Source organism: Phalacrocorax aristotelis, chromosome 7 (assembly GCF_949628215.1).
Source record: "Phalacrocorax aristotelis chromosome 7, bGulAri2.1, whole genome shotgun sequence".
NCBI lineage: Eukaryota > Metazoa > Chordata > Aves > Suliformes > Phalacrocoracidae > Phalacrocorax > Phalacrocorax aristotelis.
Window position 1 is genome coordinate 15154665 of NC_134282.1, and position 25050 is coordinate 15179714.

The following is a 25050-nucleotide window of genomic DNA, read 5'->3' on the forward strand; positions in this document are numbered from 1 at the left end:
TCTGGCTCTGTAATCGCATTTTGGCCTGCCTTTGGGTTGAAACAGAGCAATCTTTATGATTGTATGCAATACACTATGTGAACGTAAATGCTGGGAAAATAAGAGTTAGGGGACAAAGTAAAATGGAATTTTTATAGCTATTGGCAGCAGGGAAACACAGGGAAGGACTCAAGTACTTCAAGTTACTTTTCCTGAAAGATAAGCATGTAGTTGTTATGCTTTACAGTTCCTGTCCTGTGCAGTGTCTTCTGCTTAGTAGCTTTGATGGTCCTGTTGGGAATTCAAAGTATATTGTTACTCGTGTCTCTTTAACAATGTATATTCTACTATTCACAATTTTTTTTCTCTGAACAGGATTTTTTTGTTTTTCCAAGAGTGTATGCTTTTTTCAAGGAAATATATGCTGGAGCATTTACAGTATAGTTGGATACAGTTCTTGAATTTTAAAGTCAATTCATTGTGATATAGAGCTCTTTATACTGTCTTATGCTCTGCAATTTTTGGAGCAGCGCTTCTGTTAAACTATTTTCTGTGTTTCAAAGCCCAGAACGTGCATTTGGATATGTGGTCCCTTCCATCCTTATTCTATAATTACTTGAGCGTCATGGAATATCACAAGTCTATAACAAACTGGGATTGCTTCACTTAAATCTGTAGACTGATTCAAGGGCCACTGCTGTCAGTAAGACTGTATCTGTATTAGTAAGTCATGTGCAACTAGTATAAGGGATTTTGCTTTGGACTACTTCTAGTCTGGACCTGTGGTCTGATTATCTGTTTGTAATTGTAATGTACCTTCTGGATTAGTTTCATCCAAGCAGAATTTGGAGCTCTCAGATAAATCAGTGAGGCATCAAAGGACGGTGAAGGGAGAAAACTGGGAAATACGCTTCAAAAGTATGTTCCTGGTCTGCAGTAAAATGTTCTCACTGTTCTTACACTGACAAACTGCAGTAACAGGGCAGGAGGTTGTCCTTTATTGGTTTCTCAACAGGCTGAAAGGGTCCTTTGCAAGGTGTTTTGCAGGATTGACTGCAGCCTCTTAATTGACTGAAGGCAAAACTCTGGCTCGCTCTCTGGGTTCTTCTTTTTGATAGCATAAAGACCTTGCTCTGTAGGGAGGCAGGAGGGAGCAGGACAGAAGTTTTGGAAGGTAGCTAAGAAATATTCTTCTATGTGGCTTTATACCTAGTAATACTGTACAAGTATCTTACCTTAAGGTGGTCAGGGAGTAGGACTCAATTAAAAGTAACTTCTGTATGTTGGAAATTCAAATGGACACAATAAATACGGAGAAGTCATAATTAAATCAAGATACACAACAACATACTTTCAAGTTAATTTACAGGTTTGAACATATACAATAAAAACTATCTAAATAAGTTATTTAAGAGAGCGAAGGTAAACAGCTCAGTAATGACTCAGAGCTACCTACTTTTACTATATAATTTATATTTGCTTATAGTTTTTTCTTCTATTGGTTGCAGGAGTATTCAACAAAGCTAAACTTAACCTTTTAATCTTAGATTCTTGACAATTTATCTCACTGATAGGCTAGTTGGATGCTTCACAATTAGGCAGAGAATAGCATTGGTTATGCTATCTATAAACACTGTTTAGAAATTTAATCAATCATTTTAATTTTGTACTTCACATTCACAAACTGTTACTAATTGTTATGAAACTACTACTACTATTATAATACATAAAATATATGTTTAAGACCTTAATGAAGACGACTATTAGTTTCTGAGTCTAGCTCTATTTTTCAGGTTTTAATAAAAATACAGAAGTATTTTTATCTTATTTCTATTTCTGACTGCATTTGTGATTGCTTGCTACATTGTGGGCACTGAAGTGGTCGTTGCCACTTTACACTGCATGTTTCCACTGATGGAATGTTTTACTTATGTAGTATTGCAGTTTCAGCTGCAGGGAGATAGTACTGATTAAAGTTTACCATATATTAGAGGTGAGAGTATTTTTCCAGTCACTAGGTAGAGTACAAGAAAGGGCAGTGTCATTTCATGAAACTGTTTTGTACATAAAAATGTGCAGTGAAATACCAAAGGAGGAAACAGTGTCTCGTGTATTTTACATGAGGGAGTTCAGAGCTGAAGTTGGACAAGATACTGTCAGTGTTATTATCAGATAGGTAGTTTGCTGCTTCATCATATGCCCATCTTTGGAGGAGGTGGGCGGAAAATCAACCAGCTGAAACAAATCCAGAAGAATTTGCCTGGAAAAGAATTTCCTGATGTTCTGGACTGAGGACAATGGCACTGACCTTCCTTTCTAACTGCTGATTGCACTGTCAGTAGTAGTAGTATGTATTTAAACTGGTAGCTTCTATTTTCTCTCTCTTAGTATCAGTTGATGTTTTGATGGTTCTAGGCCTTCTAAGTACTCCTGTAAGACTGAATTAAAGGCACACAAAATCATTGCGATTACCACTATTAGTGTATACTTGCCAGCATTAAAATCATAACAAAAATAAAACGGTACAATAGGTTTTTGTCTGGGTTTGGCACACATCCGTATGGTTCTAGCTAACAAATGAGATAGTTGTGATGGTTCTGTGTGCGTGTCTTGGTCAATGAATCCATGGATGCCATAGTGGATTATCCTGGGAAAGTCTGGTTGCTGGGGGAGAAAACAATCAAAACTATATAATGCAGCCCTTTGAAGGGGGGCAAATCTGTTCTAATGAGTGAGATTTTTTGTTTCCAATCCAAGCTAAGTTCTTGCTAGGATGTAGTTTCTTACTGGGGCAGCTGACAGCTTGGGTTTAACTGACTTTAGTTATTTGGGCTTTCTCATCAAGTTTCCTGTTCTTGGGATAGTTCTGCACAACACTGGCTTGAGAAACAAGTAGTGTTTGAGCATCTTACAAAGCAAACCACAAAAGCTATGTACAATTCAATGTTGCTGTGTTTTGAAAGAGCTGGAGATTTTGCAATCTTTTTATTGTGACTAAATGGATAGTGTATAATGTACATGAGTAGTTCAGATAATATACTTTAGTGGAATCAAAATTATATATTTATACTGGAAAGTCTTACAATAACAGGTGTGGAGGCCTATTTTTTAATGTATGTCTGCTTGTAAACAATATATCTTATTGTACACAACTTCCAGGCATCAGGAACCGAAATCAGGTGCATTTATTATTGTGGAGCAGTAGGTGGAAAGCTGTTTTGGTTCATAGAAATTCAAATGAAAAATAAGTTCATATCATGAAGATATGCATGAATAAATGTATGGAGGGAGAACACAGCAAACACTAGTATGTTCTAGGTAGTTTTTAGGTTGGATGCATTAAATGTTTTCCTTTTAAAATTCTGCTGTATTTTCAGATCATGCTAATTCTTTGCTTTTTTTGCTCATTTTGCATTTTTCATTCCTCTCCTCCTTTCCCTTATGTTTTAATCCTACCCCATTTTTTCACATGACAGGAAAAAACCAGATCACATCAGGTACCAAACAGCTTCTTTTATACCTTCCCAATGTTTCTTTGGCACGCAAAAAGCTCTTAATTAACCCTGCATTTAATTTTGATTACTTGCAATGGATGTATAAGTGGCTCAATCTAAGAAAATAACAGAAGGATTCTGCCTGGGGTGCCAGTATACCTGCTGCTCAGCACCTTTAAAAGAATTAGGAAGATTGAGCTAGTTTTAGCTAAAAAGGAATTAAAGCAAAGTTTCTGCACTCAAACCTGTGAGTGTACAAGATCAGTGTTCTGACTTTTTCCAATTGAAGTTGGTGAGATTTTTCTTATCAACCGCATTGGAAATAGAGATGTAACTTTTAAATGTTGTGCATTCTTAATCACTCTCTTTTATTTGCGTGGTGACAGCAACTAATGAAGAAAACTCTTTCCTTTTAAGGATCAATATGCATGGGGGGTTTTGTTGTGTTTTTTTTTTTAAACTCAATTGACATTTTATATTTTTGGTATTACTCTGTTCTCAGGAGCTGGAAATGTCTTTCAGGCATTTTTAAAAATTGTTTCCTATTTAACAAATACTCCTTTGAATTGTGTAGGTATAAATGATGGAAAACATTCAGTTTCTAAACCCAAGCAGCTGTATTTAGGCACCACTGACTGAGGCAGTGCAAATAACTTTAAGATTTCCCAAGTATGTTTTCTCTTTCACCATGCTACTCTCCCATTTTTGACAGAATGGCACATTTAAAGAAAGTATGTTAATGGTCATTACTTACTGCACACACATTTATGAACATCAGTTCTTAGAAGAGAATAGCTGTATTATACCCTGTAACAGCACCTTCAGTACATATATTGTACCTCAGAAGTTCCTGGCTGTTACTGCTGTAGAACCCCAACAGTCCGTTTCCTACAGTAACGAGTTCATTGATGATACTTGGTTAATATGAAATAACTCAAAGTTTTTTGGCATGAAGAGAACTGCTGTGGTGCTGACATGTCGGAGAGGAGTTAGCCACTCTATTGTATGCTTGAAAAAAAAAAAAGTATTTATTTTCCATTGGCATCTGCTTCAGAAGTGTGGTTTACAAGTTATATTACATTCCGAATCACTGATCTTGTTCAATGGAAGTTTCTTTAAAAAAAAAAAAATCAAAAAAAACCCACACTTTGCTGGACTGGAAAGTTCTCTTGCACAGATTTAATTTCTCTACTAGGAAAAAAGGGGGCTGGAATACTTTGAAAACTTCTAAACTAGCCTTTAAAAATGACACAAATCTATTTGACAATTTGTGTGCTCACTTATATCCAGATGATCAGATTGGAGCTTATTTACTTTAGCAACTCACTAAATATTTAGCTGTAGAACAAATGAAGCATTGCATTAATGAAGTTAATGATACTACCTAAGACCATTATTAGGGATTTGCTCCATTGCATGTTATCTTGGGGCACGGCTGCATTTTTGGGTTTATTTTTTCTTTATCACTTTTCGTGGTAAAGGCACTGCTTCTTGTGTTTTTCTATTTGGTGTTGCGTTCAAAAAAAGCACATTAAAAAGCCTGAGTTTATTTTCCTATTCTAGTCTACTTCTTTTGTTGAGCTACCTATTTAAATGTTAGCAATAACCTGCCTTATGCTCATATTTGAGGCTTAGTTACTGCATCCTTTTTTAAATAGATGGTAAAGGTGATACCTTTTAAACAGTGGTGACCAAAATGACTGCTGTTAATAAATAGAAAAAGTAGTTACCTTTTTGCATTACCCTGTTCAATTATTTTAACCCAAAAAGATGACTGCTATTAAATTGGAAATACAGTATCAAAAGAAGAACCTGTTGTTGCTTTTTAAATTAAATATATCTGCACAACATTTGAAAAGATTGTTAAAAGGTAGAATCTCATCTGTCTACTAAGTACTAACTTCTCTAACAAATACTAGATTTTCTGTTTTGAATCTGTTTTAGATAATTTTTCTTAACAATCTTTGTGTGCTTCTCATGAATTGCTTGTAGAGGTTGAATAAATATATGGAGCTCTCTTGTTACTAATGGTAGTAAACTGTAGCTCGAAGCTCAACAGCCTGTGGAGAATAACAAGATATGTTGCAATACAATATTTTGTATACCGTTACCATTCAAACTAATTGGCAGTGCAGAAAAAAAGTGATGTGGTGTAAGTGTGGTATTTGAGCTAATTGAGGAATTCTGCTATGATAAACTCAGGTTCACGTTATAAGCCTGAACAAAACAAAAAGTAAATTTCACTGCAGGACTGCATTTTTTTTTTTAATGTTGCATTCACTTTTGTCAGTTCAAAACCAGTGATGATTGGTTAGCTTTTATTTTGTGCATCCCCAGAAGAGCTAGAAAGAGGTAGTTATATTTGCTGGCTTCTTTTAATATTCAGTGGTCGGATAAAAAGCAGTTGTTAGAGGTCTGAGGCACTCATAATTTTTTTCAAAATGCAAATGATCTTTCCACACACTATGAACTGTATCCTATCTGAACAGTGAGTTTGACAAGGAAAGATACAGTTCAGAGGAGCTTTTAAGCATTATTGATCTTTTGGATTTTATAGGATGTCTTCAGTAAACCTTTTATTTTATATTTTCCCACAAAGCTGAGGCTTAAGTTAGGATCCTACTGAAATTGCTTTCCTTGGTTTTGCTTTGGTTTTGTATGCAATCTTTTTATTTCAGCATCTAAAATTAAGACATGCCAAATAGAGAGACATTAAATCTACATGGAACAGCAACACTGTAGTGCGTTTAGTGCCTTGGTAATTTCATAGTTCTACTATCAAAAAATATTTCAGGACTAAGCAGTTTACATAGTGGAACTATTTTTCTTATTCAAACTGTCTGAATTTCTGTTATCAAACAATTACTTAAACTTGTAGCTTGCTGCAAAATTATGGAAGTAATATTATTTGAAATGAAAATGTTTTGTGTGGTAGCTTAACTAATGTTGCCATAGCATGAATGTGTTTGTTTAGGACTCAAATTATTTGACCTTTGCTTTCTTTTCCGTTTTTGTCTCTGCTTTTCCTTTTTTCATTTTTCTCACGAAATACTTGCCAAAACTGACTGTGGCATTACTTCTGTGAATTCTTTTATGCAGTCTCTCTGTAGACTGACTGTTAGCACATTTTGGTCAAATAAGCACTGTAAACTCAGTTATGTATTCTCTGGGTGTCTCTTTATTTGAATAGGCGCTGGTTCTCAATACAAAATAACCAACTTGTGTACCAGAAGAAGTTTAAGGTAAGGATCAAGAACTGGCTTGCCGTAGTTTGGGGTGTGGGTGATGGTTTTCCTGATCAATCAGCAAAAGGAGGAACTGTGCTGATATTTGGCATCCTGTGTGGTATTGAACAACCTACTGCGTTTTCTAAATTGGTTTCTCCCCTTGTAAAATGAGACTAATACTACACTGACATATTTTGAGATGCCTGCACAGCAACTTGTAAGCACATACTTTATTTCCTGCAGGTTCTGTTACCTTGTTGCAGAGGTAACAAAACAGGTTTATGAAGAGCCTTAAAAGTTATTGTTCCCAAAAGGCTTGTACACGCTTGGTGGCAGCAAGATATTCCACGTTGTTCTTTGAGCAGTTGTTTAACTCCTTCAGGACTTGCTCTCTCCAGTTAGTTATTGGGTCCACATACCCAATTTAGCAGTGGGGGAGGGGAGGCATGGAAGCATTTGTTATGAAACTGTCAGGGATGCTGCGTACATGTATTTAATACTGAAAATGTAAGGTGGATCAGTAGTCAATATCTGTCTCATTGCTGGTGGGAAAGTACAGTTGTATATTACAGCAACAAGTGCCATTCTGCCCCAAGCTGTAGAAGGTAGCCTTTTCCGTCAGCATTTGGGCCCGTGCTCCCTTCTTTACTGTTCTAGAATCTGCTTTTGCACCACATAGCTGTAACTGTTCTTCATGTTGGAAAATACTAGAGAGCTGTATGGGGCGGGGAGGGAAGAGGGTAGAGCTTATGACAGTCTCTTAACATTGAAAATAAACTATGTTCAAAGGCTGTTCCTTATTATCTGATGCTACCAAATCAAGGGTCTTAATTTTTGTGGTTGGAAAAGAAACAGTTGAGTTTGTGTGAGTACGTTTGAGTTGGGCATTTTGTGTTTGTAAAAAGCCAATTACATTTTCATGTTTTTTTAAAAATGCACCTTTAAAATGCTGTTAGCTTAGAATAGGGTTCTCATGAATTGAATCAAATTTTCAAAACCGCTGTATCTGTTTCTGGTTTTTGTACTTGGCACTTAGAATACTGTGGGTTTAGGTATAATCTTTCTGACTTTTTGGTATGCTAATTGCATTGGATAGAAAGTATCTTTGAACTCCTATGAATACTGTTATTTAAATTTAAGGCATTGGTTACTTAGTAGATTGGATTGTAGGTAAAAAGGAGTTCTCCAAAGTTTGTATTAAATTGTCACAGGATATAACAAAACACTAAAATGTATCTAAATATTTCCTGTTAAGTGTCTCTGATTCCACCTATTTAAAAATTTACTTTTAGAGAAGAAACTTATGTAAATGAGCAAATAGAATTAAGTTATAAGTAGTTGATCATCTTTCCTTTGTGATTTGTTTTGTTAATTTTTGTCTCTCAGGATAATCCCACAGTAGTTGTTGAAGACTTGCGGCTCTGCACAGTTAAACACTGTGAGGACATAGAGAGACGTTTCTGTTTTGAGGTGGTTTCTCCAACAAAGTAAGGAGGATGTTTATTTAAAAGTAAAAAAAAATCCTTACATTCAGTTGTCTTGAAATACAAGATTAACATTTCTCTTGGGATAGATCAAAACAGGAAAAGTATCTGAACAATTCTGTTTTCTGAAATTTTGGCGAAGAGTAAGTGATGCTGTGAGAAGCGTTCCTAGTATTTAGTTTGCTTTTGGCACTAAAATAAAAATGCATTCCTGTGCTTTATGCACAAATAGCTTGTGATTGTGGAGTTCTTGTGACTTAGTAGCTGATGCTATCAAGCTGCTTAGTAATGTAGAAAGCAGATCTCAGTTTCCCCAAGTTCCTTATTGGTGTAATGAGAGAGAAGCATATTAAAGTGTCATCTCAGTAGTGTTGAATTACATTTCAGAGTGCACTAAATGAAGCTACCAAATAAAAATATTTTTCAGCTCTAGCAGTGCAGTGTATTGGTTATATCTGGAGAAGAATGGCAGTCCTGCCATGGCCAAGGTGCAGGACATGGATTTCTCAAACAATTTTGAGATGTGACCTTATTTAAATTTTTGCTAGAAGGTCATCCTGCTTCTAGGTTTGGATGTTGTCTGCACTTCCCACTCCTGCTTACATTTATCTTCTTAATAGATTGCTGTCCTAATGTTTGCATCCTCAGTTGTGGTTCACTTTAACATGCATTTTGGTCCTGCTTGCCTATACTTTTTCAGCTCGTAAGTGTTAGAACAGTTTTATATTTCATGACCTGTTTGCTTTGACTGTTGGTGTGAGTAGTAGTTCATTCTTTGTCAGAGAGCTTTACACTCATTTTCCCTTGATCTCAGTGAATGAACTGTGTTTTTAAGGACTGATACATGTATCTTGTGAAATTAGTCGTGGAGGTAAATTGCATGTAAGAATATAAAAAAGAAAAAATTGCAATATGAAAAGAAAGGGAATAGGGAGCTTGAGCCATCCTCTGGGTTATTTGAAGATCCCTCAAAATAAAAGGGTTTATTAGATGATGCCTACTTGTGGTGATTGCAAGAAACTCTCAAGAGTCTAAACGTTATTGAACAATCTGTTCTTGTTAGCTGCTTGGTCAGTCTCTCTGAATCTGAGTACACATGTGTTTGTCACAGGAGCTGCATGCTTCAGGCTGACTCGGAAAAGCTGCGACAGGCATGGATTAAGGCTGTTCAGACCAGTATTGCTACAGCATATAGAGAAAAAGGGGATGAATCTGAGGTGAGTTTAAAAACCAAACAAACAACCCCCCTTTTAAATCCTGAAAACTAATAATAGAGAGAACCACCTTTTTATGAGAGGAGAGGGGAAAAAAATAATCCACTGTTTGTCTTCCAGTGGAAGTGCAAGGAAATTTTGAAGGCTATGATTTATATCTAATCTATCTTTCACTCCATCTCACTGATGTTACTTTGGCCTATATGTTTTGATAAGATTTTTCTGTAGTGTGATTAAAATTCATAGGATTATTGGGTACTCCTATATTCAGTTCTATACTACTTCTAAAAAGCTAAATATTTTTTCAGTTCTATGGCTTTCCTTGGCCTTAAATGTCGAAGTTACCTTCCTGGGATTCTAGTGCACTGTCAGGATCTGTAGGACTTCTATTTCTTTATTTTAATGTGTCTGTGTTTTATTTTTTTGTTTGGTTGTTTTTTTTTTCAGAAACAGGAAAAGAAATCATCTCCTTCTACTGGAAGCCTAGAACCTGGCAGTGAGACAAAAGAGAAGTTGTTAAAGGGAGAAAGTGCTCTACAGCGAGTTCAGTGTATTCCTGGTAATGCTGCCTGCTGTGACTGTGGTTTGGCAGATCCTCGCTGGGCCAGTATCAACCTAGGAATCACGCTGTGCATTGAGTGCTCTGGGATACACAGGTTGGGGAACTCTTCAGAACTATGTTTGATTTGTGCATTGATTTAATTAGGAAGGGTGGTGTTTGCCTCTTCAAATGTATACTGAAGAAGGGTTAGAGACCCCTGTTGTAAACAGAATTAAGGTAACAGCTTTATTTGCATAAATTAGCGATAAGGCTGTGTGAGGTAAGACACATCATGCAGTTACAGGTTAATATTTTTTCATGCTGTTTAGGAGCTTGGGAGTCCACTTTTCAAAAGTAAGATCTTTAACGCTGGATTCATGGGAACCTGAACTTCTAAAGGTATGATAGTATTTTTGAAACAAGTTTCTACTTGGTACTTAGATTGTTGTTCTAAAGCCACTGCTTCAGAAAGTTCAACACAGGAAACACTTGCATCTGTATCGTGCATGTCTTTAATTTTCTACTTAAAACTGCTTATAGTTGAGTGCTGGTTTTGGTTTTGTTTGGTTTTGATTTTTTTTAATTCATGCTTTCTTATAAAATATGCAGTAGCAGTAGTCGTTCTTGTTACAAACTTGTGAGTCAGAACAACTGTTGACACGTCCAGGTTTGCAAATGCACTTTGAGCAGTAAGTTTCATCTGATACTTTCAACATATAAAAAAGGATATATGTTTACAGACAGCGATACAGTGAGCTGAAAAATTTCAGAAGTACTTTATCAGCCTTAAGCGTGATCATACTTGAATACTCAGATGCCAACTCTTATGTGAGATCTTGATTTTGTACTCCTACTGGCCTATAGGAGAACATTCATGCAACTGCTTTTGTGTGCTATTTGTATGCTAAAATTCTAGCTTGAAATATGATTATGAAAATTATGTGACACTGAAATTCCAAAATAGGAGCTCTCATACGGATGCATGTGTGCAACAGAATACCTGGTGCAAAGCATTTGTTTCTGGCTGTGATGTTCTGGTACTTAGGTATTGCTTCTCTATTCTGAACAATCAAATGACAATGTGAGTAGGGGTGTTTATCTTGTGGTTTGACCTTAAATAATTTTAATATCAATGTGTTCATGCTGAGGAAACAAAAAACCCCGAAAACTACACCTCTTGTCCTGTTCATGTAAATACCAGAGATGACTATTCTGCCTGTTATTAGAAGCAAGAATTCTGTTTGCTGCCATCAATAAGTTGGACTTTGTCAGCCAAACTCTCCTTAAAGTAGTATCTGCAGGTTGTTTTTTGTCTCTGTCATTTTATAGACATAACAGATTATGTTGGACAAGATGGAATAGAATTGATAGAATTGTCTCTTGCCAATGGAACAAGAATAGCTACCAGCAAAGCTGGTGGAAAAGAGTATCTCTGTTAATAAGGCTTGCAGATATCATTCTGATTGCACAAAAAAAATTCTTGAATGGCAGATGGTCATTTTTGTGGGCCTTTTTCAGAAGGGAGTGGTACTTTTAAAGAGTGACTATACTTTTTGCTACCTTGCTTGGCCTTTGGTCTCTTGATTCACTGATGGTTTCATTATCATGGTATAAACCCATGCTTATTTCTGTAAGTGTATTTTTACCAGTGAAAATACTAAGTTGTAAAAATAGGCTGAGTGAGGTTGAAAACAACTAAATAGGTAGATAAAGCCTTTTGCAACTGTACTTGAATTTATTTGTTTTGCTTCATAGCTTATGTGTGAATTGGGAAATGATGTTATAAATAGAATATATGAAGCGAAGTTGGAAAAAGTGGGAGTAAAGAAGCCACAACCTGGAAGCCAAAGGTAGTAATTTACTAGCAGTGCCTCTTAATTCCTTTTCTTGATGTTTCATTCAGCCTCCAGCTTTAAAAGATGCTGCCACTTAACTGTGTAACAGTCCTTTCATTTATTCTTTGCTTCCTCTTATCGCCAGTATGTTTTGCTCTCTTCTTTTACTCATTTTTTTATTGGGTTTTCCTTCTGTTGGTCCCTTTTGGCTTCTCTCGTTCATTTGTTCTCTTTGGCCTCACTACCTCCTTTTGGTGACAGCTCTATAGCATCCTGCTCTCTCATCCACGTGGGCGTGTTGATTTTGTTTCCTGTCTACTGTACTTGGTCTGTGAGTGCTCCTGGAAGGACCCTGTGGCTGTGCCTTTTGTGTACAGTGACTTTGTTCTTGAATTTGACTTTTGTTCCCTGATTCCCAGAATGTTCTCTTCTTTCTGCCTACGTTGTACGTGAGCTCTGCTGCTTTACGGCAACCTTCTAATGATTGCACTGCTGTCTTCTGTTTCTCTGACGCTGATTTGCATTTGAAGGGAGTGTTCCAATGTTTTGTTCTGCTGTATAAGATGTCTTTTAAAACTTCAGGTTTTTTACCAGCTTTCCAGATCTGTGCTGCTTGCTGTCAGGCAGCTTTATGGTATAGGAAAGAGCGTTTTGTAAGGTGTTGGCAATTTGGAGACAATTATAATAATATAAATAATGAGGGAGATTTGCTAGGTATTCCTTCTAGGGGTAACTGCTTTCCAGCAGTTTCAATAGTAATACTTTTAGAGGCCCTTTCATCAGTTTGTCACGACTGGTATGTGTGTCTTAAGACAATAACCTCAGGCTACAAGAAAAAATATTTCAGTATGCGTTATGGAACTGGTAGCTGTGCCTGCCTGAGGCTAATAGTTGTTACAGTTCTCTTGTGCAATCTTGATGTTCCTTCAACAAATGTTGCAATTTATATTTACCTAAGAAACAAAATAAATGATATATTAATGGGTTATGAAAAATGTAAAACATGTATAAAGGATTATTACCAAGAAGTGGTAGTTGAACTAGATGATCGCTGTAGGTCCCTTCCAGCTGAAAGAGTCTATTCTAAGTAACATACAGTAGCTAATGCTTATTTCTTCCACATGCCACTTTCTAAAGTCTCTGCCTGAAAGAAAATATACATGAATGAGCTCAACAAAATTACTTTCTTTTGAGCCTTATGCAAAATTTAATCAAGAATCCAATAAGAGTTAGACAGTGTGCTCTTCACCTTTCTGAAGATGTGTCATAAAGTGGCTTAGGTGCAGTGCCAAACTACAATTTTGGTTACTGGCTTTGGTATGAAATGGATGTCTAATACATGAAAACATTAAAATGTTACCTTAACTCTAGGGATTTTGTATATGACAGGCAGGAGAAGGAGGCCTACATCAGAGCAAAATATGTGGAAAGAAAGTTTGTAGAGAAGCAGCCTGCATCAGTATCTCTGCTTGAATCTGGAACAAAAGTTTTGCCTCAAAGTCAGGAAGAGCAAAGGCACGGTAGCCCTGAAAAACCACTTTTGGCAGGGGAACAAGGTGCGGCATCCCAAAAAGGTATTTACACGCTTCTCTCATTAGCTATATTACACATGTCCTTTTTAAAGTAACATATTTTTGTATTAATTGATTTCCTGCCTCATGCAGAGAAATCAGAATCTGTCTTTTAATGGGTCATAGCCTAATTCAGAGGTGTAGGGGAGAAAAGACTTGTTCAGAGATATGCGTTTTTAGGTTGGGAAGAATTTGGAGCGGGGATGCTTATCATTTGGAAACGTATTAACCAACTTTCTTTCCTCCGTACTTTCATCCTTCTTAATTTTTCCAATAACGTTCTTTCCTGCCCTATCCCTTCCTTACTGCCTGCTTTGTGCTTTGCTAACTTGCATGTCCCAGCGGTTGCTGTAAGTAGCGACGAGGCGAGGCGGGAGTCTCTGTTCTGTCCTGATGAACTAGATTCACTCTTCTCCTACTTTGATACCTCTTCAAAACTACGTAGTAGTAAGTACTACAGCTACAGCGTGTTCAGTATTTGCACTAGTAATCCATTGTGTGTTGTGGCCATCTCCCTGCCTTTAATCCATTGTCTCCAGGCTACTGCATTGCTTACTGTGTTCATGAAATAATTTAAGCTTTTTTACTTATCCTGATCTCTTCCTTCTTAATAATCATTCACATTTATTATTATTATAAATGTTATGGTTGCAATATATGACATCATATTTTTCTATGGATAAGTTAAGAATATTGAATAATTACTAGTCACGAAACAAAAAAATGTATTCAGGACCAAGTATAAGAGCTTGTTTTATTATCATGGTATCTGTGAAGAGTAGGTAACCCACGGTCTGCATAATAATTACCGTTTCTCCCCAAAACAGTACAAAGCAGTGACAGTGGGATCCAGCAGAGCGCTGATGACAGCAGAGAACACCTTGCCTCTACTATATCAGCTAACAGTTTGTATGAACCAGGTGCGTTAGGCTTTGCACTTCAAGATGAAAATTTAATCACTTCATGGTAGCATGCTGTTATCGGAGATTAGTACGTGGTGGTACAATTCACATCTCTTCTATCCTGGTGGGCTGAAATATTTTTAACAAGGATAATAATTGCTTGAGTGACCTTTCTCTCCTCTGGGCTCGGTAGCAAGAATGACCCTGAATCCTTCTAAATGAGTTCAGGCAACTATGTTTTTTTCCAGTCAGATGATACTGAGCCAGAACTTTGTTTTTTAGCAGAGAGCGCGATGCTGCATTTTGATACAGACAAGTCTCCACAGAAATGTGTAATCCTTTTATAAACAGTGAAATCCGTGGAGGTGGCATTCCTGTTAAGTCACAGACAATAGGCTCTTACGTGCTACTTGAACATTCTTGTTTAATTTTTCTGTTTCCCACTTACATGGAATTGACGATATCTTTAAACATTGCCCCCCTCTTTACTCAAAGTTTTATAAAACTTTATCGATTAAATTATTTGCTCTCTAATATTAGCATCCTGGGCTGACAGATGTATTGAGTAGGGTTTGTCAAAATATCTGAAACATTTATTTATAAAGCAAAGTTATTCTTCTACCTCAAAGCACTCTTCTGAGGTATGTTTTAAAACCAGTAGTTCACAGCTGTGGTTTGTAGGCAAGCAGCATGTGGCTTGGATCCTTTCTTTGACTGCATTGTAGAAACATGATGCTGTAACTCGCAAAGGCTTGTATGTAACAATGTCTTCATCTCCCAGACTTCACTCTTTGTAATTTATTGAGGTGAAAAGAAAGATTATGCTTTAGTCCAAAAGATATAGCCACAGCAAGTAATTGGTAAATGACAGTGGTATCTTAAATTAGAACAGTGTTAACCTCATTCAGGTGTATTGGCAGATAAAGATGTATTTGTATGACTACATTCCTGCAGGAAATTAGTTTTATTCATATCTTGCAGTATACAATAAAACACAGTTTTAACCTAAAATAATGTCTTAGAAATGACATGGAATAGGTAAATCGAAGAATATTTACACATGCCAGTAATGTGGAGACAATGTTTTCTGGGCAGTAATAGTTCTGTAAAGCTGGCCATGCCTGAATGCGGGAACAAGCTAAAGGCATCTGTGACTTGTGGCAGAATGGGGCAACAGTGCACAGCATTCTGCAAAACCTGAGCTACCTTATGCCAGACAAATTAGATTTTTGGTCAGAATTCTAGGAGGTACCTTATAAAAACAGGGATTACAATAAGCAATTTTTTTCCCTTTCAGAAGGATACAAGCAAGAGTCGTCTTTGTTCTGTGACTCCAAACAGCCTAGTCCAGGATTGCAGCTGTATCGAGCTGCCTTTGAGAAGAATCTTCCTGATATGGCAGAAGCATTGGCCCATGGAGCTGAAGTAAACTGGGTCAACATAGAAGAAAACAAAGCAACACCACTCATTCAGGCAGTGCGGGGGGTATGTGATATACAGCGCCAGCTGAAGTAGGAGGAGGGGAAGGGGAATAATGGGGATTTTTCTGTGTCACTGTTCCTTTTAACTGCTCACTTTGTTAATGAATGATAATGTGATGCAGAAGTTGTGTTTACAATGTTCTCTCAAAGTTATTTCTCAACTATTTTTTTCCTGTTAACGCTTTGTTTGGAATTATATAACCTAGTAGTGTTTAAATTTGATATGGAAGCAAATCCCTTTTGTTTCCTTTGCCACATGATTCAGTGGTGAGAAGGCAGAACAGGTTTGGCTTTTATTCTAGAGATCTGGTGCTGAATTGTTTCTTTGCTTTTATTCCATAGGGTTCATTAGTTACTTGTGAATTCTTGCTGCAGAATGGGGCCAATGTGAACATCAGGGACATGAAAGGAAGAGGACCCCTGCACCATGCCACAGTTCTAGGACATACTGGGTAACTCACTGCTCCCGAATTTGTAAATGTTCCCCCTTTACTGTAGTTGTTAATGTGAAGCTTCTTGATTTCCCCAGATATTGTGGCATTTTAATATATTTCAGGTCATCTAGGTTTTTCTTAAACTTTTGTGGTGAGAGAGGAAGTAACATTTTGAATTAGCAGTCTCATCCACTAACAAAACACACATCTGTAAACACACTTTGGTGCACTTTGTGAAAACATGTATTTAATAATGCTTTGAAATAGCCTGAACTTTTGGTGAAGACTCATGAGATTTTTCTCGTTTTCTTAAGAAATATAATGCAAATAGGAGCAATAGTGGTGTGTGAGGGCCAAGGCTTCTTCTGACTCATCCACCTGTGTGTTGCAGTGAGTCTATCTCATCTCAAAATGTACTGCATTACATCTTAAGTTTTGGAATCGTGGCTTTTAACTGAAACCCTGTACCAGCTCAATTCAAATGGGGACATAATCTGGTTGGTGGTGCCCAAACTCTTTGCATGGATGAGTTCTAAATAGAGTGCAATAACTTGGGAGAATTTAAAATGTAGGCGTAGTCAGTATGCTGTATTTATAAAGATGAAGAACTACAATAGCAGAGAAAAATGAGATCAGTTTCTACTGGGTAAATCAGGCACCTGTGAACTGTGTTCTTTCCTGTATTGATTTATCCTGCTCAGTGGCTCTTGGTAAGAGGGACATGGTTATTTGGTTCTACGACCTAAGCTGATACAGGAAGGTAGAGTCTCGCTTCTAAAGGGTTCAACTCCTTGCTGCACTAGCATGATTTGAGTTAGGCTGTCTTTCTACTGTGGACTAAGTAATTAAAGGTTTTGCTTACTACTGTATTGATGTCTTAATTCTTCTAGATGAACAGCACTGTTTTGATATGTTGAGGAGAATTTTGGCAATTTAAGCCAAATATGTTGCATCTAGCTTGAACTTATTTGCCGTTTTCCTTTATTGTTCTGAAAATTATTCTTAAATACTTTTTCTAAACAGACAAGTGTGTTTATTCCTAAAACGAGGAGCAAACCAGCATGCCACTGATGAAGATGGGAAAGATCCATTGAGTATAGCAGTAGAAGCTGCAAATGCAGATATTGTAACATTGTAAGTTGTATGTTCTGGTTTTGACTACGTAACTAGGTTTTCCTATTCCGTTTCAAGTTAAAAATACAAGAAATGTCAAAATGCCTTTGCATAAAAGCAGAGAGCAAAAGAAAAATCAGAGAGAGTGCGTTAGCTGTAGATGACCCCACTGGCGTGAGGTTCAGGAGTGCATTGTAGGTGTTAAATTGCAGTCTTTCAGTGCTTTAAAGATGACATTGTTCTTTGTTTCCTAAATCACAGGTTGCGTTTGGCAAGGATGAATGAAGAAATGCGTGAATCAGAAGGACTCTATGGACAGTCAGGTCAATACTCTACTAATAACCATACTGAAATGCAGTATAAGAAGTGTATTCAGGAATTTATCAGTTTACAATTAGATTCTTAGGATCTGGGGGAAATTTAAGATGGCTTCATACAATGATGTTTTTTATAAACAACTAACACATGTTAAAGCTTCATTGAAATCCACTGGTGTGACTTAGATTATTTAGGGGACATAAAAGGAGAGTGTTTAAAGTACTTTGTTGTAGTAGTGTATGTTACTACAGCCATTACCAACCTGTTTTGCTAGTAATTGTCCACAGTCTTCTCCTATTGATGTTCCATTGAAATTCATGTAATGTTAGGGTTTACCTGACGTTATTTACTAGCAGCCTTCTGACCCAGATTGCTCAGAGACAGTTGAGGAGTTCATCTAATTACAGGATACCATTCTCCTTCCTGTGGAATGGTTGTCTTTCTTTTGTAAGAAAAAGTGCTTGCACACCAATATAGAAATGTACATCAACTACTTCAAAATAACTCCAGACAGAAGTAGGAAAGTATTACTTCCTCAAATTTTATTTTAAAATATTTTTATTTAAGATACAAATGAGAAACAAAACAGTTATTCGTAGCTGTGTATTTTTGTATGTGTAGTATCTTACCATTTGATTAAAAAAAAAAAGGGATTGGCAGACATTTGAGCCAACTGGTACAAAAAAAGTAACACCTTATATTTAATGAATATGTACAACTTTATTCTCAGGCACTCAGTCCCAATTTACACTATGTTCTGATGTGATATTTATGCAAGCCATTTCTTCTGTTATGGTATGATTCCATAGGAACCTAATTTAATCTCACACAAATATTAATAATGAAGGCACACTTGAAAATCAAGTTAGACAGCTGAAAACACACTGCTATACCTGGCAGTAGTGAAAGGCAAACCTTATTTTTAAGGTTGAGTGCTGAGTACTCTTGGCTTGCACCTATAACGCCCTTATGTATTTCCCATGGCTTCATACGGATTGTGTGCTTATGTCTTTTACCAGATTGGGGCTGGTATATACTCAAGGGCAATATTGAGTCTTATGTCAGTATCTCAGATGAACTCTATCAAATAAACTAGATTTATTTAGTATGTCCTTAAGAGCAGATGTTCTTCAAATTTATTTTTAAACAAATCTTCTAGGAAATTCAAATGAAAACAATAAAAGTACTATAGACATGCAGACATTAAAATTATTTCTTTGGCAGAGCAAGAGATAATGTAAAAGTATATACTTGATTATGAGCTTAAGTGAGGAAGAATTCCCCACTAAGAAAATGCACCATATATGAAAAGGTCTATTGCCAGTTCGGCCATTTTGAATGTAAAGCTGTTTCCCAATATAATGCGTACTACTTCACTGGCAGCCTGAAGGTAACAAATACTGACATATTTTGGAGTCTCCTCACTCTTATTTTAAGAAGTAAAATAATTATCAGTTTCAAATAGTAAAATGGCTTTGTTTTAAGGGAAGCAGGTATTTTGATTCAGAAGTTCTGCGCTAAATCATAAGTGAATATTTTAAATTATTTAATTGACCTGTTATAAATCCAAAATTATTAGAAAGCAGAAAATGTGTTTCTATAGTTTGTACAAAAAGCCTCAGTTGGCTATTAAACATGACAAATGTTTAGTAAACTGTTTTGTTCATAATGAATACAGACACTAGTTACATAAAAATATGAATGTGTTTAAGATGGAGGTGGGAGAGATTTTCCCTGACATCTTGTCTAAAATATTTTTTAGACAGATTCTTCAATTAGGGAGGTGAAATAAAAAGCTAGCTAAGTCCTTTCGTTGACAATATCTTGACCTTTATCAGTTTGTATTACAGTAGAATCTAAGGACTGCAGTTGATACTATCTATAAATATCTGGATCAGATTGTCAGTCTTACCTGTTTACAAGGATCAGATACAATGGACGGTAGAGCTGCCACAAAGGATGGACCTTGCCCAAAATCAAGGAGAGGGTATCATTATAGTTATTTTTGAAATTCAGGCTACAGGCCATAGCACAGTGTCCCAGCCAGGAGATTTCGCTGTAGCTTTGGGTAGCATAGCTCTGCTCTCGTTCGTTCTTTACTTGCTGAAGTCTCAGCTGAACTAAATATTTGAGTGTTTTAAATGTTAATGTCTGCTGAATTGCTAGAAGGGTTGTTGAATGTATAAGTGTAAGCACAAAACCTGTCTCTGCTGTGGCAAGGTATCATACCTTTACGTGGTCGCTGCCCTTATTTTGGAACTCCTCTTTTCCAAAATTATGATTCTAGAAGAAAACAAGGATTTTTAAGACAATTGTGTGTTTGCTAGGAGCTATGTGAGGGGAAATATCAATTTGCTGTCTTCAGAGCCAAGCCAGCTGCCTATTTCTCCACTTCAGAAATGCAGTTGATAAACGATTACTAGTGTAGCTAATGACATCAACATTTCCAATTTCAGTATACCCGGCTGGTTTGAGCTATTGAGAGAATGTAGGTATTGCTTTGCAAGGTACACTTGGTCTTCCAAAATATTCCTAGAATTGGAGCCAGCTGAAACTAGCTCATTCCACAAAAAGTTCATTTCTGGTGGTAGAAGCCATATGCACCATTGTACTGTTCCTTGTGTAATACTTGAGTGCTCATCTTCTGGTGCTATGGTATGTCTGCTAACTATTTGATATTAGTAGTGCTACTTTTTCTTCCTATCTTTTCTTGAATGTATGATGTGTGCCTTTTGAGTTACTCTGGTGTTAAATGGTAAAGCAGTGTTATAGTATTTTTGTACATAAAATCTGCACTTTAGGGAAAACATTGCTTGGAAAGGGAATTTCCAGATTCAATTTTAAAGTAGGATTTTAAAATAATTATAAGGTTTACAGTATTAAGTATTTTAATGCAGCATACAAACAAAAGGGGCACTTTATTTTAGTCTATTTTTGTATGTAATACCTTTTATGTAATAGAGCCAAAAACAGAGCCACGATGTATCTTGTGAAAATGGCTTTTGTTTCTTCTTTCAAGTTAATATGAGAAAACCAAATATGGCAACTTGAACTACAGTACTAGTTCAGCAGTGGAACCCACTTCAGTATTAAAAGCAGAATTGCTTTTATCATACAAGCTTGATTCCGATTTGTGCTCTTCATAGCTGTTCTTTTGGTGAATGTTACAACCCCCTTCATTCTGTGCTTGTCTCCCAGTGCAAGCAGTTATCAGAAACTGTTAAAATGTGTCCTGTGCCTGCTTCATCTCTAGGATATACTTGAAACTAAATCTGAAAACCAAGAGGGAATTTCACTAGAACTAACTTTTCCTGGTAGAGCAGTATTGAATGTATTTATCTTTTGAAGTTTGGGAAGAATTGTCATTGCACTTTTATTTAAACCCACATGCCATGCATGTCAAATATTCCTGGAAGGTCAGTTATTTCTGGAAGTGTTTTTGAATGAATGGAGTCTCATCTCCAAAAGAATAATAGTTGTAATATTGGGAATGGACATTAAAAGATGGAAAAACAAACCAGTGTAACTTTTCACTGTAGTGCAAACTTTCAAACACACACAAAAAATCCTGTTAAAAACTGCCTCTTGGAAAGAAGTGGTGGAATAAATACTTTCCTTCCGCAGTCATATTGGCAGGGGTGTGTGTGTGTAATCGTAGTGTTCAACATACAATATGAGAGAGGTTTTGGGTTGATTTCTTTGTCATGCTATTAGTCAAGCTGTCAGCAAGGAACAGTAGTGCTGGGATCTTGTGTCCTGTGTGGGGAAGACAGTAAAATTTGGATGGCTGCATAGTTCCTGACCGGACTAAATGTTTTATGCGTTTAATTCCCTTTGAAGGCAACAGGGTATCGTTAATGTTTTAAAATGAAACCTGAACTCAAGGCCCAAAATGCTGCAGCAGATGAAAGAATGTTAAAATGTCAATTTTTAAAGAGGGAGAAGAATGGCTTGGCAATGACTCAAGAAGTAATCGGTCCTGAATGTGTTTTCCTGTGTAGACAGGGGGTGGGAGGGAGACAGGCCTGGTAGAAATTCCTGCCATCCCTCATTTTGGAATATGTGCTAGTGGTCAGGTTGTGTTTACGCACAAAAGGTGAAGATAAAAAAAACAAATGGAAGATGGTGTTTAAGGACAGTATCATCTCTCTTACTGATAAAATTAAAAGATATAATGAATGTTCAGTAATGCATGTAAAAATTTATATTTGCTGAAGTAATAGACCAAAAGGATTTATGAACATTAGTCTCTCTAGTTAGGATTGTTTTCTTTATACTGTTTCTTGCTGATTGTATCTTTCATGGACAGTTCTGTCTGGCTGTAAGAATTCCGACCTCTGTTTCCAAGTAAATCTTTATTTATGCCATAATTCTACTTTTTGGAAGAGAATCTTCGTTAGCACTCCCTTGCAAAAACAAGGATTTTGTTCTTTAATAGCTAATAAACATTTTTTTTTAACATTGCTTTTGAAATGCTTTCATTTTTCCTTTCTAACTCTGAACTTTCCTCTGTGTGGCTGCCTGTGAGGTACAATTTCAGGTATAGTTTGGTTTTGTTTAACTTCCTTCTGCAGAATGTGCATGCAAGTAAACAGTCCCAGAGAGTTCACATCAGCATCATTCCATCTATAAGCAATGTTTATATGTGAATAAGTGTTACACAGTAACTGGTAGCGCAGTAGGACATTAGTGCAACAGTGGGTGATGTTAACTCCTATCCAAATGTTTAAAACTCTTTCCCTTTTCTTTTCTACCCAGGAGATGAAATTTACCAGGACATTTTTCGTGACTTTTCTCAAATGGCATCAAATAATCCAGAGAAGCTAAACCGTTTCCAGCAGTCAGATTCCCAGAAGTTTTAAGTATCAAGAAGGACAAGAACCTGATCCTTATTGTGCAAGTCTTTTTTTACTTTAACAGAACGAATTACATGGATTTTGTTAGATAGTTTGGAAAAAATTACCACTTTAATGTCGCGTTAGATTGCGGTAGCTGGGGAAGTGTATGAGTTGTTTTATGTTCTACAATACATATACCTCAGCAGCTGAAGAAAATGTTTAAAAAGGAATACCTGCGAGCTCAGTATAAAAATAGTCCCTGTTAGCAAGTATGAAGTTTGTCTGTGGTTCATACATGAAGCTAGCAGAGCGTAGCCGTATGCATTGCGGACTCTGGATGGCAGGATGATCAGACCAGCTTTGCAGTTTGGTATCCCCATCTGTTATCTGCCTCCCTGTTGCCATAAAGAATGTGCCTCTGACAAGAAGGTCTGGGTTGCATTTTCTGGGACTGTTTGGAAGGGAAATCAGGTAATGGCTTACTGAGTTGTCCTATTTGTGGGCCTGTAACTTAACAGATTCTCTTGTTCCTGTGCTGACTGTGGTTAGACGTAAGCTCTTAATAACAACAGATGGTAACTTCTGCTCTTTTGCAAGCTCTTTTTCAGTGGAAGCTTTAACACCAGGTTGGCCCTTATGCTAGTGGCTGCAGGTCAGTCACAATAGGTGCATATCCTGGAGGACCAAACTTCAAAAAGCTTTTTTCCTCTTAAATTAAACTTACTGTGCAGCAATTACATTTTTAAATGAGCATGTGGAACTTTTCATGAAAAATAAACATAATCCTGCTGGACATGATGTGGGGTTTATTTTCAGTAGTTGGACATCAAAGGTTGACATTTGAGATGTGAAAGTAAATATTGAGCCAATGGGGTTTATGTGGAGCAGTTGTATGAAAGCTGTTTGATACCTTCTTCTTGCTCTTCTCACTACTAGCCCTAAGCTGAATATATAACATCTCATATGTAATGCAGCTGCCCTAATTTTAGGTCAATCCTTTATATCAGGAAGCAGTATCCTTTATAATCCGCAAAGATGTGTAGGTATATGTGCTGCCTAAACTAAGGCGTGCAAACGAAAACTTAGGGATTTCACTGCATGTTTCTGCAAAGTGACAAATGAGCATGGTCTCCAGCTGTATTCTGTGGGTAGCAACACGGTTGGCTTTAGTCAATAGTGAGCTCCACTCTGCTGATGTGCATGTATAAATGGTGTCTGTAGATACATGCTTATGTATTGGTTATTTAATACCTAGATAGTTATCACCTGAAGCCCCAAAGCAGCAGATACAATTCTTTATGCTCTATTTGTCTGCCCTATGGACAACTTAAGGAGATTTTTTTTAGGTAACATAGCATCAAAGTGAGTTTTTTAACAATCCTAATAGCCATGACATTATGCTAACCTGCTGTTTAAATGTATTTAGGAAATTAATTGGCTTTTCTCCAAGCTGGCTAAGATAAGCAAAATTGGATAAAAAAGTTTCTCTAAAGTCTGGTAAAATTAAACTTTCTGGCCTACTAAATTTTAACAAGGCATTTAGACTATTGACAATTTTACATCAAATCTGGATGATTATTGCTGCAAAGTTGATAGCATTTTAAAATTGTTTAACAGATTCTTTTTCCAAGCAGAAGAATCTTATAAAATAGTTCTTGCTTTGTGTATAGTCTAATTATGCTAGAAGAAGCAGATTCTGCCCATTTAAAGAGTGTATTTTTTCTGAGTAATAAGAAATGTAGGAGTATCACCTATAAGCAGTAATTTCTGGTAAGTTTTTTTTTAAATAGTTGTGTATGAAATGATACTATACTTCCTAATCTGCATTACTTAACAGCAGTGGATGTTTTAGTAGATCTTAAAGTAAAATTCCCGGTGTACAGATGGGACAATGTAAGATATGACTACGTGTAGTATACACTTTAAACATAGGCTTTTCTGAAGATTTGTCTTTTGCAGCCTACATGACAGGCAGTATATAGTGTGATTGGTTGTAATGTAAAGCTACCTAAAGCTTAATGGCGTAATCGCTATCTCAGTTGTGCTGCTGGAAAAATGCCCGAGACACTTATTTCAAATCTCCACTGGTATTTTCTTTCCCAGCCATAAAAATTTCCATGACAGATTTTGCAGGACAACTTCCTGTAGACAAAATGTTTCTTCCCTGTAGCTCAGCAGATCCATGTGCTGCATTTCCTACTATAATCTGTCTGGGAAGCGGTATCAGTCTATTTATGCTAAAGGACTAATAACATATGTGATCCACAGGTTGTATTACTCTTGTCAGGAGCTCAGGAGTTTTAATGGTTCAGGGAGTAGGTATGTCACCCCTGATCCTGCAGCCTCGTCCCCCAGTCCTTGTAGGTATGCTAGGGTGTCTGGTGTGAGCTGCATTCAGTTAAAGCTCTTTTCAGGTCAGGTGCAATCATATGTGAGGATGTTGCTTATCAGCAAAAATGAATATGCAATGTATAGGAATATGAAATGTACTGAGGCTTAGTCCTACCAAACACTGGCAGACTTGGTGCTCCAGGGCCTCTGTAACTCATAGGATTCATCCCTCAGTAATACAAAGTATGATTATCTCTAGTACTCTGAAGATCTGGATTTCTATATTGA

General features: G+C 36.7%; 1 protein-coding gene across 1 annotated transcript in view; it reads left to right on the forward strand.

The window, feature by feature from the left end:
- The window catches only part of ACAP2 (ArfGAP with coiled-coil, ankyrin repeat and PH domains 2), a 67921-nt gene extending 44697 nt beyond the window's left edge, over positions 1-23224 (forward strand). The window contains exons 11-23 of the mRNA XM_075098924.1: positions 6664-6715; positions 8087-8187; positions 9296-9401; positions 9846-10054; positions 10269-10338; positions 11695-11789; positions 13164-13348; positions 14173-14265; positions 15545-15732; positions 16071-16180; positions 17186-17296; positions 17537-17598; positions 22352-23224. Of these exons, the coding sequence (XP_074955025.1) occupies positions 6664-6715; positions 8087-8187; positions 9296-9401; positions 9846-10054; positions 10269-10338; positions 11695-11789; positions 13164-13348; positions 14173-14265; positions 15545-15732; positions 16071-16180; positions 17186-17296; positions 17537-17598; positions 22352-22455 (1486 nt within the window). The 3' untranslated portion in view covers positions 22456-23224. The remainder of the gene's footprint in view (positions 1-6663; positions 6716-8086; positions 8188-9295; positions 9402-9845; positions 10055-10268; positions 10339-11694; positions 11790-13163; positions 13349-14172; positions 14266-15544; positions 15733-16070; positions 16181-17185; positions 17297-17536; positions 17599-22351) is intronic.
- The last annotated feature ends 1826 nt before the right edge of the window (positions 23225-25050 follow it).